This window comes from Lissotriton vulgaris, chromosome 11 (genome assembly GCF_964263255.1).
Source record: "Lissotriton vulgaris chromosome 11, aLisVul1.2, whole genome shotgun sequence".
NCBI classification, from domain to species: domain Eukaryota; kingdom Metazoa; phylum Chordata; class Amphibia; order Caudata; family Salamandridae; genus Lissotriton; species Lissotriton vulgaris.
This window is the reverse complement of record NC_141699.1, coordinates 1,048,752,320-1,048,767,743: the sequence shown is the minus strand read 5'-3', so window position 1 is coordinate 1,048,767,743 and position 15,424 is coordinate 1,048,752,320. Positions and strand designations below refer to the sequence as shown.

General features: G+C 50.2%; 1 protein-coding gene across 5 annotated transcripts in view; it reads left to right on the top strand.

Moving 5' to 3' along the window:
* The window catches only part of ECT2 (epithelial cell transforming 2), a 247,927-nt gene that overhangs the window by 167,563 nt on the left and 64,940 nt on the right, over window positions 1–15,424 (top strand). For all 5 annotated transcript variants that reach the window (XM_086944387.1, XM_086944385.1, XM_086944386.1 and 2 more), the window contains 3 exons: window positions 6,156–6,252; window positions 9,626–9,707; window positions 10,720–10,798. In XM_086944387.1, coding sequence (XP_086800513.1) covers window positions 6,156–6,252; window positions 9,626–9,707; window positions 10,720–10,798 — 258 coding nt within the window. The remainder of the gene's footprint in view (window positions 1–6,155; window positions 6,253–9,625; window positions 9,708–10,719; window positions 10,799–15,424) is intronic.

The following is a 15,424-nucleotide window of genomic DNA, read 5'->3' as shown; positions in this document are numbered from 1 at the left end:
CCTCTCTTTGAAAGCCAGGCGGGAGCGGTCCCACAGGCGACTCTAACTCCGGCAGTCGGCCCCGCGCTGCCTGAGGTCCCGGTCCCAAGGGAGGTCGAGGGACCGGTCGCGCGGACGGAGCCACCACAGCTTCGGGAGTCTGCACCACTCGGGTAAGCAGCACAAGTAGCACAAGAAGTCGAAGAGGCGTCATCGCTCTTCTGACTCCCCCTGACGCTCGCTCGATGCCGCCCACGCGGCTCCTTCGGAGTCGCGTGCGTCGCGACCCGCCCCAAACCCTCCGGTCCCTGGGCGAGACGCGACGCCGGAGGAGATCGAGCGCTTCCTCATGGCCATGTGGTCCCTTTCTCCTCTGACTGTCTCCGTGGCGCCTTCGGGCCCAGCGGACCAGTCTGGGGCCCCTAGCGGGTCAGGGGCTTCGGCCCCGATGCCGTCTGGTGCTTCGGCCCAGACGCCGCCGACCTCTTCGGGCCTGGTGCCGCAGGGCCCCACTGTCCCGACACCGCCGGCGCCTTCGGGCCCGGTGCCGCAAGTCAAGCGGTCCCGGCGCCGCCGGCGCCTTCGGGCCTGGTGTCACAGGACGCCACTGGACCTTCTTCGGGCTCTGGATCGTCACCGGTGGACCTTAAGACCCCCCCGGCGTTGGTCCGTCTGGTGTCACCCCCGGCGCCGACCTCGGGCGGCGCCGTCTTCGATGCCTCCTTTGCTCCTATTCCGGCGTCGGAACGGCGCTGCTGGGCGCCGCTTTCGACGCCGTATGGAGATTTTCTCTTCTACGAACAGGCCCCATTGATTGACAACCCATAGTATCAGGAGATGGGTGATGAGGAGGATTGGGAGGGGTCTGAGGACCCTCTGACCAAGGAGTGTCAGTCTCATGAGGACTGGGCAGGAGACCTTGGGGAGGCCAGTGGCCTGGACACCTCTCCAGACACTGGTTTTGTCTCCCCTCCTACCGTGGCTTCGGAGGAGGGGGCAACATATAGTGTGGTGTTGACGAGGGCTGCCAAGGCCTTGAGCTCCCCGTCACGGCCGTGAGGACTAACCTCCTCATTGAGGTCCTTAAACCGCAGTCAAGCTCGGCTGAGCCTCTGCTGCCTTTTAATGAGGCCTTGACGGACGTTCTTTTGGGCACTTGGTCCAGGCCCGCTACGGGTTCGCCCTTAGATAGGAACTTGGCCAGACGCCACAGCCCGGCCCCGGGCGACCCATGTTTCCAGTCCACCCACCACACCCCCGAGAGTCTGGTCATCCAGGCCTCCAATTCCCAGACCTCATTCCTGTCTGCTCCGGCGGACAGGGAATCCAAGAGGTATGAGAATTATGGAAAGAAAATATTCTCCTCCCTTAGTTTGGGACTGCAGTCTTCCAACACGCATGCCTCTTGGGCCGCTACACCCACTCTCTGTGGGAGACGGTTGCGGAAGTGCTGCCAGAGTGTCCGTTGGAGGTACGTGCCAAACTCGGCCAAGCCTTGTGGAGGGCCGAGATGCAGCCAAGTATTCTATCTGGTGTGGGCTGGATACCACCGACTCGCTAGGCAGAGCGATGGCAAAGACGGTGGCGGTGAGCTGTCACGCCTGGTTGAGGTCCGCCAACTTTTCGGCAGATGTCCAAAACACTCTGATGGACATGCCGTTCGATGGCCGTCGCCTTTTTGGCGACAAGGCAGACCATGCGCTTGAGCGCTTTAAGGACTCCAGGGCTACGGCCAAGTACTTGGGCCTCTCGGCCCGCGCCAGCAAACGGGTGCCTTTCGCTTCTTTTGTGGCCAAGGAAGGGGCGCCCCCACTCGTGCTGCCAGCCACACTCCGCAGACTAACATCCAGCGCAGTTGCGGCCGTGGAAATCGCCGTGGAGGCGTCGGGGACAACGGCGAGGCCAGTCCACACCTTCCCCCGCAACATCCGCCTCTAAACCCTCCTAGTCCGTGCTTCTCGGCCCATGTGATGCCAGTGGGGGGGCAGGGTTCTCCATCACCACTCTCACTGGTGCACTGTCACTTCGGACAGGTGGGTGCTGCAGATCGTCTGGAGGGGCTATTCCCTCCCCTTGGAGACGACCCCCTCAAGCCATGCCACCGTAACACCACCGCGTATCGGGGGATCACTTGCGGCTTCTGCAGGAGGAAGTTTCAGCCCTCTTGGCCAAGGGGGCCATCAAGTGCGTTCCTGGGCCAGAAGTAGAACGTGGTTGCTACTCCCACTATTTTCTGGTACCCAAGAAGGGCAAAGGGGGCCTACGCCCTATCCTGGACCTACGGAACGTCAACTGCTTCCTCCGGAAGGAAAACTTCAAGATGCTGACTCTGGCTCAGGTCTTAGCTGCCCTGGACCCAGGAGACTGGATGGTAGCGTTGGACTTGCAGGACGCTTATTTCCATATCCCCGTCCTGCCGGCCCACCGAGCCACGAGCACTTTCAGTTTACCGTGCTCCCCTTCGGCCTTACCAGCGCCCCACGGGTGTTCACGAAGGTGATGGCGGTGGTCGCAGCTCATCTGCGCCGGTTAGGGGTCTCAGTCTTCCCCTACCTAGACGACTGGTTGTTGAAGGCGGACTTGCCCCAGACAGCCGTCAACCACCTCCAGACGGCAGACCTCTTGCACCAGCTGGGGTTCTCCATCAATGTGCCGAAGTCACACCTGTGCCCCTCTCAGAAGCTCCTTTTCATCAGAGCGTTTCTCGACTCGGCGCAGTTTCGGGTTTACCCACCCGAGCAGCGGGTTCGGGATATACAGGCTCCGATTACAATCTTCCAGCCTTTATCCGGGGTTTCGGTCAGGTTGACGCTGCGGCTTCTGGGGCTGATGGCTTCCTGCACCCTTCTGGTGCATCACGCCCGGTGGCGGATGAGGGCTCTGCAGTGGGACCTGAGTTTTCAGTGGGCCCAGCATCCGGGCAACCTGTCCGACCATGTCCTGATCTCGGAGGGCACTGCGAGACAGCTGCAGTGGTGGCTCACGGACCGTAATTGGGTCAGCGGCAGATCCCTCTCCCTTCCCCAACCGTAGCACGTAGTTGTGACAGACGCGTCCCTCCAGGGCTGGGGAGGCCACATGGGAGAGGCGGAGATCAGAGGCCTCTGGTCTCCGGCGGAGTCCCGGCTCCATATCAACCTTTTGGAGCTGCGGTTGATTCGTCTGGCACTGAAGGCATCCCTCCCCTCTGTCCGGCGGAGCGTAGTGCAGGTGTTCACGGACAACACCACCGCCATGTGGTACTGCAACACAGGGCGGGGTGGGGTCGTGGACCCTCTGCCAGGAGGCTCTGCGCCTCTGGCAATGGCTGGAACATCAGGGCGTGACTCTGGTGGTTAAACACCTGGCAGGTTCTCTGAACGCCAGGGTGGACGAGCTCAACTGCCTGTGCATGATGGATCACGAATGGCGTCTGAACTCGGACGTGGCGCAAGGTCTCTTTCTGCAGTGGGGAGAGCCTTGGTTAGATCTATTCGCCACCGAAGTGAACGCGCAATGTCATCAGTTCTGCGTGTTGGAATTTCCAAGGCGGCACTCGCTTGGAGACGCTTTTCGTCGCGAGTGGAGTTGCGGTCTGTTGTACGCCTTTCCGCCTATACCACTTCTGCCCAGAGTGCTGAAGATCAGGCGCGACCGGGCACAAGTCATCCTTGTGGCTCCGGACTGGGCACGAAGGTACTGGTATCACAAGCTACTCAGTATGTCAGTCGATCCCCCGGTTCGTCTGCCTCTTCAGGAGGACCTTCTGTCGCAGCAGCAGGGGACGGTCCTCCACCCGAACCTGTCCTGTCTCCACCTTCATGCTTGGAGATTGAGTGGCGACAGTTGAGGCCATTTGACTTGCCTCCTGAATTTTGTAACATCATTCTGGCAGCCAGGCGTCCCTCCATAAAGTCGGTATACGCCTGTAGGTGGAACAGATTTGTGGCATGGTGCACAGCAAAGGCTGTGGATACCCTTAATGCCCTTCTTTCTGAGGTTCTTCTCTTTGTTCTCTCTCTTGCCCAGCAGGGCTCTGCTCTGGGCACTATCAAGGGCTACCTTTCTGCTCGTTCAGCCTTTTTGAGGCTGCCTGATCAACCTTCTTTGTTAAAGTCCCCTATCGTTAATCGATTCCTGAAAGGCATCACGCATACGTACCCTCCTGTGCCCTTTGTGATGCCTCAGTGGGACTTGAACTTGGTTCTTACATTTCTGATGTGCGCTCCCTTCGAGCCGCTCCACAACTGTCCTCTTCGCCTTCTTAATTTGAAGACTGCCTTCCTGGTAGCCATCACCTCTGCCAGGAGAGTGAGTGAGCTCCAGGCTCCATCTTGTAAACCTCCCTTCCTTTCAGTCAATCCGGACAAGGTTGTGTTACGGACAAGGCCCTCCTTCCTACCCAAGGTAGTCAAGGCCTTCCACATTGGGCAATCAATCACCCTGCCCATCTTCTTTCCGCCTCCGCATCCCTCGAGAGAGGAAGAGAGGCTCCACCGTCTGGACCCAAAACGTGCGCTCATTTTATTTGAATCGCACATGGCAGTTCCGGGTGGATGACCAACTCGTTGTTGGTTACATGGGCGCTAAGAAGGGGAAAGCGGTGCACAAGCGGACCATCTCGCGGTGGATCATCTTGTGTATCCAGGCGTGTTACTCCTTGTCTAAGAAGGAACCCCCTGTGGGGCTGAGGGCTCATTCCACTCGAGCCACAGCGACTACAACTGCTTTGGGCCGAGGTGTGTCCTTGCAGGACATTTGCCAGGCGGCTACGTGGGCCTCGCTGCACACGTTTGCACGACATTATTGCCTGGACAGTCAAGTCCGGAGGGATGGCTTCTTTGGCCGTTCCGTCCTCCAGGACTTTCTGGTGTGATTATTGGTTTGCAGACCCACTACCGCGGTTGGTATTGCTGGGGTATCTGTTCTAAGGTAAGGAATCTATCACTAACGTGTCTCTTTCAGATGCACAAGTTACTACTTGTGTAACAATATATCTTTAAGAGACATTAGTTAGTGATAGATTCCTTATCGACCCACCCATCCTCCCCGTTCTGCGAACCGATATCTAGGGTAAAGGTCATCCCCTTTCAGGGCCCTAGTTTCATGGCACCAGTGTTGGTTTTTGGCATAGCTCTGCGTTTCTCGCCCGGAAAAGCTGTGTCTAAGAACTGACGTCAGCACGCGGAGGCGGCGTCCAAGTACTCCGACGACGACTTCACGGCGCTCACGACGCCGACGACTGACGCGGAGCTGCAGATGACTCCTACCGACGCGCAAGGGTACTGCTACGCAAAAGTTTCTGGATCCAGTCGGACGCCTGGGGATATTCTAAGGTAAGGAATCTATCACTAATGTCTCTTACAGATATATCGTTACACAAGTAGTAACTTGTGCAGCATGTACTTTACAATAAGCTATGCCCTAAGCCACCCTGTTGTGGGGACAGCACATAATTCTTCAAATCCATGTGGTAGTCAGCCTGACTTCACTCGCCTCTCCCAATTTCCTCCATTATTGCTGGACTCTGTTAAACTAAAGGAGAATTGTTGCTCTTTCTTCAACCCTCTTAACTAGGACTCCTCTTGCATAAACCAATGAAAAGCTGAACTCCATTGTACTGTCAAAGCCCACATTACTCACTACTCCTATCCCACCTCCCTAATAAGCATGCCTTTCCTCTAGCGTTTGTATTTTCTCTGCACAGTTCTCTACACTGCCACAGTCGGTCCATATTTTAGGATATGTGCATTCAATAAAGGTACTTAAAATAGTTAGGATGGAACTTATTTACATAATTATTGCTTCATGCACGTGTAGCATGGTTCTGCCACTTCTGGACATGCATTTTGGCTGTGCGATTTACATGTACCACAACCTGTATGATGCACAACTTGAAAACGGAACCCAGATATCTGTAGCGAAGCATGTTGCGTAAGCACCTTTTACCAATTAAGCATGAAGCTGGAAGCAGGCCATCTTCTAGATCAAAGGGGCACTCCTCAAACATGCACGCCTTGTTTTACACCTAGGCTCCTCCCCACCCCGTCTTTGGTATAGCATTCTACTCCACCACCACTAGCCATCATTTGCAATTCTGGTATGCATTCTTAGTAGAGCCTTGCTGCAATACATGATCCAGAAGTGGCAGAATTGCACTGCACAAATACTCATAACACTTGTTTTGTTTTTTACAGATTAATCAAGCAAGATCAGAATGTGGACGTCAGACATTAGCAGAATTGCTCATTCGACCAGTTCAGAGGTTACCCAGTGTTGCACTGCTTCTGAATGGTAAACGGATTTATTGTTTGATTTAGCGTTCTTAAAATAAAGTGGTCACAGCCTTTTATTTTTAACAGCAGTGTGACTAATGTACTTTGAGGAAGCTCTTTTTTGCAAAGTGATTCATTTCTTGGTGGTTGCCCGCAGTTATTAATTTTTCTTTTGTTTTTTTTTTACCCGCCTGCTGGTAATCTGTATCGGGGACACTGCTTTCCAGTACACAATTTAAGTGCTCTTGCCCCTAAAACTTGACAAAATTGTCTTAAAACCAGATTGGGACATTTGTCTCCTATAAAGCCACAGTTTATGGTGCAGAAGTACACCAGTGGCGTAGATAGTTAATTGCCACTGTGTACTCAAGCACTGTAGATAGTGTAGTCTGACGGCAGCGCCCTGATCCCTGCTGCGCAGACCTGTTAATGACCTTTTTCACAGGTAAGAACACTGATTGCACAAGGCGGGGTGCATAATATTTAAGAGTGGGAGATGTGGTTTTCCTTCAGTGGCTAGGCCCAAATGAGTCATTAGTTTATACCTGACACATGGTAAAAGTCAAAGTGTAGAACATATGTTAGTTTCAGTTTTTAACCTGTACTAATCAAAGATTCCATTCAAAGACTTATTTTTATATTTAATGTAACTCCATCCTATTGGTGAAGTCTAACTTTTCTTAAATATATGGACAATCTAACCTTTAGAAAGTTACCTTTATTCTGTCTGAAGTTGCTGGAGACAAAAGTGCTTTGGGTCCCCCGCATCTGCCGGCATAATACTTGGTCTGTATGGGGTTTATTTGACTGGGTAGAGATGACTCATCTGAGCTCATCAGACTGTGCAGGGAGGGGGGGATGTTCGTATCCTGTTGACAATTTGTCAAATTATACCGGTCATATCTGTTTGAGCTATGTTCAACACTTTGGTGCACTTGAAAGTGGGAGAACAGGACGGCAGGACGATTCTTGTGTATCCCCTGTGAGTTTTGTAGGGACCCTGCCATAGACCTTACAGACCTACTCCATTGGCAGGGCCACTGGAATTTAGCAGCAGAGGAGTGCCAAATTATGCTGCAGTATTGGCTAAATTATGCATCCAGAAAATGCTAATTATGCGGCACTGTAGGAAAGGGCCCCTTTTTGTCATGGTCATCCAAACTTGTTTTCTACAGATACTGATGTTTTTCTAACTGTGCCCTGGGTCCCTGCTAACCCGGCCCCAGTGCTTTTCTAAAACAAGGTAAAATAGCCTAATTGTAACAATTGGCATACACTTTAGTGCTCCTGTAGGACCAAGTAAGTGGTACCGCTGGTACTTAGAGCCTGGGTACCAAAGAAGGTCCCTAAGAGCGGCAGTATGTATTAGGCCACCCTAACGGACTGCATGTCATAGTACAAACCATGAGTAAAAACACATAGCACACTCCGTGTGCCGTGACAAAGTCACTGCATGTAGTAAATATAAGTCACCCCTACAGCAGGCCTTGTAGCCCTAAGGCATGGTGCATTGTGAGGGCATATCTGCATGAGAAGATACGACCCTGTGGTGTCAACTCTAATTACTGGATGGTACTAGTGAATAGAGAAGTCATTTTCAGTATATGTACTGGGCACTGGTTATTGGGCCCCCTAGCTACATGATGGCTTTACTGAAACCTGTGGTGTCTGGTATCAAACTCCTTATCTTACTAAACATGTATTGTTGCAGCTCCCTTCTCGGGACTCAACCAAATTAATCTCGACCCCGCCTCTTTATTATTAGACGTCTGGTCCCAGAGTGCGGTCCACTGGAATAGTCTATGGTGGATTTATGGTTCCTGTCCAGAGCCTGTTTAGACAACACAGCATTTTGACTGTAAAAAGAATATTTTTAGTGCTTTCACCTCTGCAATTTAAGCTAGTTCTTTCATCTAGCTTTGATTGTTCTGCAACACGCGTATTATGGTTCATGTGTCAGCAGGGCTATTTTCAAAGAAAATTAAACATGGATATCTTTAGCTAAAATCCGTAATGAGATTTCCTAAGAAGGTACATTTTTTAATTCATTGAGGTCTGCTTGCTTCAGGATGGAGACTGTGGTTTGTTCAAGATGAATGTTATATCCCTTAAGTTCATGCAATCAAATGGACTAAAAAAGGACACTAAGTGTAGGTGAAATTCAAACATTGTGAGGAGTCCCTTCCTGAAAGTTTGTACTGATCAAGCTATTCCGGGGCCTTCTGAGGTATGCCCCCCGTAACATTTGAATTTAATACTATCCAGGTTCACACAATTAGTCTTTTGAAAAACCCAAGCAAGTCTGCTGGAAGTGATGTTTCAATCAACAGACCGAGGGTGGGGGAAGTCCTTAACCTATTATGTTAAATTAACATGGTGGTTACTTAGTTGTCGTTATTAATTTATCCCATGGACAAGAACCAAGATGTATACGAATGGGTTGCAGACTGCCTTATTTTCACCTATGCCAGAGCTAACAATTACAGGGCCATTTTCAGGACATTCTGTAAGAGGAAAGCCATAACCGCATCCTTGGTTAAACACTCAAATAGGAGAACCTCAAGGTAGCAATACGAATGTTGATTTGTTTGCCATTCCTGCACTCTTTACATCGATCACTTGGCAGACCCTTGAGTCGGACAGGCAGCCCTGAAATAGTTGGCCCAGTGATGAGATCTTGGCCCATCTCCCTGGTTTTTATTCCTTCCTATCTAATTACATAAAAAGTGATTACGGAAGAAGTACACTTGTGGAAAGTTACCTTGCTATCAAATATGGTTCTTACTCTTATGCTTTAATTTGTGACTTACACTACCTCCCGAAAAAGGTTGCTCTTGGGTTAATGCTCTTAATCTAAGATGAACTTTGGAAAATTAAGTCTTCATTGTGTGCTTATTGATGTGTTTCAGCGTAGGGGTTGGGTATGTTCAAAATTATGTATGGACAAAAGATGCCACTGCTGGAGAATTGGATGAAGTAAACTAAATGTCCTTAATTAAAAAGCAGTCATGTGGTCTCATAGTGGCTCTTCCTCCAGACCAAGTTTCCCATTTTCTGCCTTCTGTACTAGTCATTGAGGAGAAACCTATTTGGTGTAATAGTCACATTGGCTGCATGATGGTTGCAACCAGTGATGTGCATGCATAACAGTTGAATAATATTTTGGCGACTTTGCTTGCTTTTAGAAAATTCATGCATTTGGAGCAAGGGCAACTAGAAAAAGGTTTCTTAATTTTTTTGGGATCTCAACTCTAGAAGTTACACTATATGAAAACTAGGCTTGGGTATTTCCTCACAACTACATAGTCCTGTTAAGAGAAAAGCACACTTGCTCTGCTTATTTTAGTGAATATTTTCTCATTTGTACTTAAACACCTATTTTGTGTATTTAGACCTAAAGAAGCATACAACTGATGACAACCCTGATAAAGTTACTTTGGAAAAAGCAATTGAATCCTTAAAAGAGGTTATGACGTAAGTAAAGTTTCTTTTACAGAAAATGTGAGATATGAAAAGGGACTTTCAAAGCAGCTCTACAGGTCTTTGCCATTTAGATAACATTTTCTTATGGTATTTCTGTGCCTCTTATAGTTTACCTTCGGATTAGGAGCTTCTTTGTTCCCTCAGTTTGTCTGGATGTGTGCATTGTAAGTGGATGGACATATAACAGTCTGTTAGCTATGCTTTAACTGTGCACTAAATAGTAAGGCTGAGTATACCTACAAATGCATCTCGCCAGTGGCCGCTGAATGTGAGTTTGGTGAAATAAAAAACCTTTAAGAACGAGTATTTTTTTGCCAGATCTCAAACTGTTGGGAGCACAGATCTCCCTTTTTTTGAGGACGAGCACAGCCAACCCCGGCAACTTTCATTCAGAATTCAGGCCTGGGCACAGATCCGGTGGAGAAAAACATTCACTGGCATTTTCCTTTAAATGGAAGTGGTATGTTTAAAAGTGGGGCTTCTGGAGGTAGTCCTGCAATCTTTACCACAACTTTCCTTTAGACCTGTGATAGTGAGCTCGGTCATTAACCCGTTCAGGCATAATATGGACCCTGAAAGCACTGCAACCATTGAATATGAAATTGTCAGTGTTCGAGCCACATATTTCGAATGAACAGCATAGAATGACTTGGTAAAAGTATCCTGTGTATTTCCCCATGTCCTAAACCACTAACATATCTTTATTTCAGATAGTACCTCTTGGACAACTCCTGAAAGTCTACTCTCAAAATGTATTCCCCCTCTTACCCACTACTTAACCAATTTAACGCAGAATTCCAGAGCTTAAGCAATACTTCTGAATGTGATGCCTTCATGTGTGTTGAATTACTGAAGGAATGGAGGAATAGGAGTTTAAGACATAGAATTTGGCTTACCTTCCATTAGTGATGTACAGTTGTAAAATGAATGCTTTGGAATGCTTTCGTTTTAATGAGCAGAATGCATGGCTGACTATAATCCTTGTTTCACGGTTTCTCTGTAGGCATATTAATGAAGATAAAAGAAAAACGGAAAGTCAAAGGCAAATCTTTGATGTGGTTTATGAAGTAGATGGATGTCCTGTAAGTAATGCTTGTAAACATTGTCATAAAATGTTTTTCTGATGCATGCTGAAGTTCAAGTTGGGGCATGTAGGTAGCTGGCTCTCTATATAGTGACCCAAATGAACTGCACTGTACAGAGTGAGTATCTTAGTGTACAGGGTCTTGCTTTAACGACCTCAAGGTGCTCCATTTGTGGTAGTATGGTTGAGCAGCATTAGGCTTATCAGAGGGGAGTGGCATTCATTTGTTTCACACAAAATCAATAAATGTGAACCACTGTATGGAAATCCCACACCAATTAATAAAAATCCTACACCAATTTATAAAAATAACATACATTTTCATGATCTAAGAGATTAGATCTGAACTTTCAGTTTAGCAGCGTGAATCTTTCTGGATTCACTATGCTGTGCATTGTTCCACGGTCTAGTGGTTGGGTCCGGAATCGTAGTCTTTTCTTTCTTTTTTTTTTTCGTAGCCCAGGTAGGCGTCTACTTCCCACCGTCTGGTGTACTTCCTGTGACGTCTGCACGCTTCCTGCGGAAGCTCCTACCTTTAAACGCCATCTTCAGATTCTTTTTTCCGCTGTTGGGTCTAGATCGCCACCGAGAGGCTCCAGAGTTTCTGGAGGAAAGAAGAGGAAAAAGACTAATTTAACACAGAAAAGATTGGAGAAAGATACCGAGGATGAAGATCACCAAGCTGGAATGACGAAGAAGGAGAACTTCGAGTTCTTGGACGTCCAACGGAGAATGCGCACACAGGGCCCCCCCCTGAGAGCAGGAATGGACAAAACACCTTTTTAAATTCTGCTGTAACTGCCACCACAAATACGCGCAAAAGGACCAGCACCCGGTCTGCAACCTATGCCTGCCGGTCGACCACGAGAGCAAGGTTTGCAGCGTCTGCTCCGCCTTCACCCCGAAGACACTCTGGGTTAGAGAGAGACAAAGGAGAGCCAACTACACCATGCAAGGCAAAGGCCAACCTCCGTCGCTTCGGGACCTGGGCCTCTCCAGCGACTAAGAGGACAACATCGCCGAGGGACCAGATGACTACACGGTCATAGAGAGCGATAAGAAGACCTCTAAAGAGATAGAGACCTCGACCCCTAAACCCCGACAGACTCTCGAAAGCCTGAGTCACTCTCGAAAAACAGAGTCTAAGTCCTCGAAGGAGCACTGAGGCAGAAAATCTCGACGGCTGCAGCTGCATCCAATGACAAACAACCCCGCGGATCCTTTGAAAAGGACTCCCAGGCGGCGAAGACAGTCAGAAAGCCAAGGTCGTCGAAGCACGTCCCCGAAAAGGACCGCTCGACTTCGAAGGAGAAGGACCCAAAAGGTTGCTTCGATGTCGAAGAGATCGACCGAAACGCTCTACTCCAAACATGCCGCTGAGATGGAGAGAAGAAAGAGAAGGCTCGAGGCCGAGCCATCCTGCAAAGGAAGAGAGTTCGACGAGAGAATTAAAAGGTTCACGATTCCGTCAAACCGCCGCCGACTATCGTCTAAATGGAAGAGGGAGTTTGACGCCGAAGAGCCTCTGAAAACTCCCAAGCCCCAGGAACACCTAGAGGAAGAGGGCCTATACTACGAGGAAGAATTAGACCATGACCAGCGAACGAGTTTCAGCTCTGCATCCTCCATGGCACAGGACCTGGAGTGGTAAGAGAACGACGCCGAAAACCCAGAAGAGCCTGTGGAGGCGTAACCTTCGAGGCCTTCGCTGCCAGATGACATTGGGGCCTATAACATGGTCATCAGGAACGCGGCAGCGGCTTATGGAGTCAAACTGGAGGAGGAATACCCAAAGCCATGATTCCTCCTAGAGACCCTGCTCCCCACTCAAACTAAGAGCCAGTTCCTCCCCATGCTCCTGAGTGTCATGGACCAAGGGAGGGAGGCGTTCAAAGACCCAGCGACCTGCAGGTCTGTCACGCCTCGGAGGACCCTCCCTTCATCCAGGGATCCGTCACGGCGGACTCCATTATTGCAGCGACAGCCAGGAAAAGGGCAAACGTCCCAACATCAGGCCCACCACCAGACAAAAAGTAGGAGGATGGACCTAACTGGGAGCAAAATAGAGTGGAATTCAGCGATACACTGGCGCATGGCGAACTCCAATGCCCTACTAAACAGACACCAGTACCAGCATTGGGACGAGGTTGGACAACTGCTCAAGCACCTCCCCGAGAAATACGAGCAAAGAGCGTCACACCTGGTGGAGGAAGGAGAATAATATAGCAAATTCTTGCTTGAAAACAGCCTTGGATGGGGCTGACACATCCAGCAGGCTTATGATGATGGGAATCACAGAAAGAAGGCATGCCTGGCTCAGGATCTCAGGCTTCAAGCCGGAAGTACAGAACAACATTATGAGCACCCCTTTCAATGGAGAAACACTGTTCGGGGCACCGGTGGATGAAAAACATTCCCAGCTCTAGAAAGAAAATGAAACTACAAGGTCCATGCGGGCCTTACAATTCACGGGGATGAGAAGGGGTACCCTGACACGGAGACCAAACGGAAGGGGAGGAAGCCAGTCACACCAGACATTCCAGCAGGCCCACCAGGGTGACAATCGAGCACAGCAGGGACAGCAAAAACAAAACTGGCAGTACTAGCCTCTGGGCCAGTCCTTTCACGGGAGGGAGAATGGACGAGGGCAAACAAGAAGAGGGGGACTGCACCCCACCTCAGTGACTCCGTCGCGCAAAGCGTGCCCACCCATACGACCCCTCCGAGGGTGGAGCACAATAAGGTCAACAAGAGGGTTACACGGACCAAACATCAACGAACATGTAACACCAGTAGGAGGCAGGCTGAGACATTTCTTCCAGGAGTGGAAGAAGATGACTACAGACAACTGGATACTTTTTTTTTTTTTTTTTTTTTTTTTTTGGAAAACCTTTATTTATAGGAAAAAGTACACCGCTATTCAGCCATACATCCCGGAGGCCAGGCAGCATTAAGGCAATAGGATAGGTCATGTACCATATCGGAAGCAGGAGCAATCAGGTTTAATTTTTAAATAACATCAAAGCTGAAACTAATAAACCATAAGATAAAAGGGCCCAGAAGGCCAAGAAAAAGAAGTGTGCAAGAGGCACAGGAGAAAAAGAAGGGAAGAGAGGGTAGGCTGAGGACAATACAGATTCAGCGGACTTGCGTGGCGGCAGGAGGTCGGGGGCTGCACACCCAAGGTAACACACTGACAATGACAACAATGAGGCATGTGGGAAGTAGTACCGCAGGATATACAATCTGGAGCCACAGGCAGGGGGCGCTACGGGGAAAGCTGGATCTCGGGATCAAGTTCAACGGGGGGGTCGCAAATATCACCTCTATGAGTGTTCCAGGCACCCCAAACAGATCTCCACATTTTAGGTTTACCCCTGGCTACATACACCGTCTTTTCACGCAGCATGCACCAGTCCATATTAGTTTCCCATAGGCTGAGCGAGGGAGGAGCAGGCACACCCCATTTCTGGGCGATGTCTCTCTTAGCCACCATATTGCCCAGGGTGACCCAACGGGTCTGTGCGACATTGTAGTCGGTCGGGCCCCAGATGTTAAGGAGGCATCTCCGGGCCTCTGCCGGCAGGGCCACACCAGTCACTTCTTCCATAACCTCATGCACACGTTTCCAATAACGGGCCACATCCGGACACTCCCATATGATGTGCAGGAAGGTCCCAAGCATACCACACCCCCGCCGGCACATGCCGTCCGTAGAAAGCCCCATACGTAGAAGTCTTGGGCCGGTGACATACACTCTGTGCAGTATCTTCAGCTGCACCAGGCGGAGCCGTGCAGATATGGCCACCTCCCTAGGGGAGGAGATCGCCGATTGCCACTCCTCGTCATCCACCTCTATACCGTCATGCACCCACAGCTCTCTCAGTCGCACCAGCAAGTCCACTCGTACATTAATAAGTTTTTTATACGTTAGGGAGATAGCGCTGTCCGGCATATGGCCGTCCAGCACCCGATCCTCCAGGGGGGATGATTCAGGGATAGGCTCCCCTTCCACTACATAGGGAGAGAGGGCATGACTAAGCTGGGCGTGTCGGAAGTATTCCGTCGCCGCCAGTTGGTGTTCAGACTGCAGCACTTCAAACGACTTGACCCGTCCTCTGGCCACCATGTCCCCCACCTTGGAAATCCCAATGGTGTCCCACCTGTCGAAGCCCTTAGTATGCCACAGCTTCCCCAGTATGTCCGAATCAAACAGCGGGGTGGCCATAGTAACCTTATTATGCCAGCCCAGAGTTTTAGTAATTGTGCGCCATATACGCACCATCGTCATAGTGGGACCTGTCAGCTTCCGATCCAGAGATCCGGAGTACAACGCTCTATAGTAATTCCCATCTCCCACTAGCCACCGATCCATAGCATAGCCCGGGTTGACCGCCGGGCCGTAGAGGCCATGATTGATTGCCGCCAGCTGGGACGCCCAATAGTAGCGCCTCACGTCAGGTAGGGCAATGCCCCCGTCATAACTTGGTATAGTCAACTTAGCCAACGAGATTCTCGGCCTACCATCCCACAGCAACGCCCGCTGCAGTGAAACGATATCAGTAAAGTATTTCGCCGGTACGGGATCCTGTGTATTCTGCAGGGCATATAAGAAGCGAGGCAG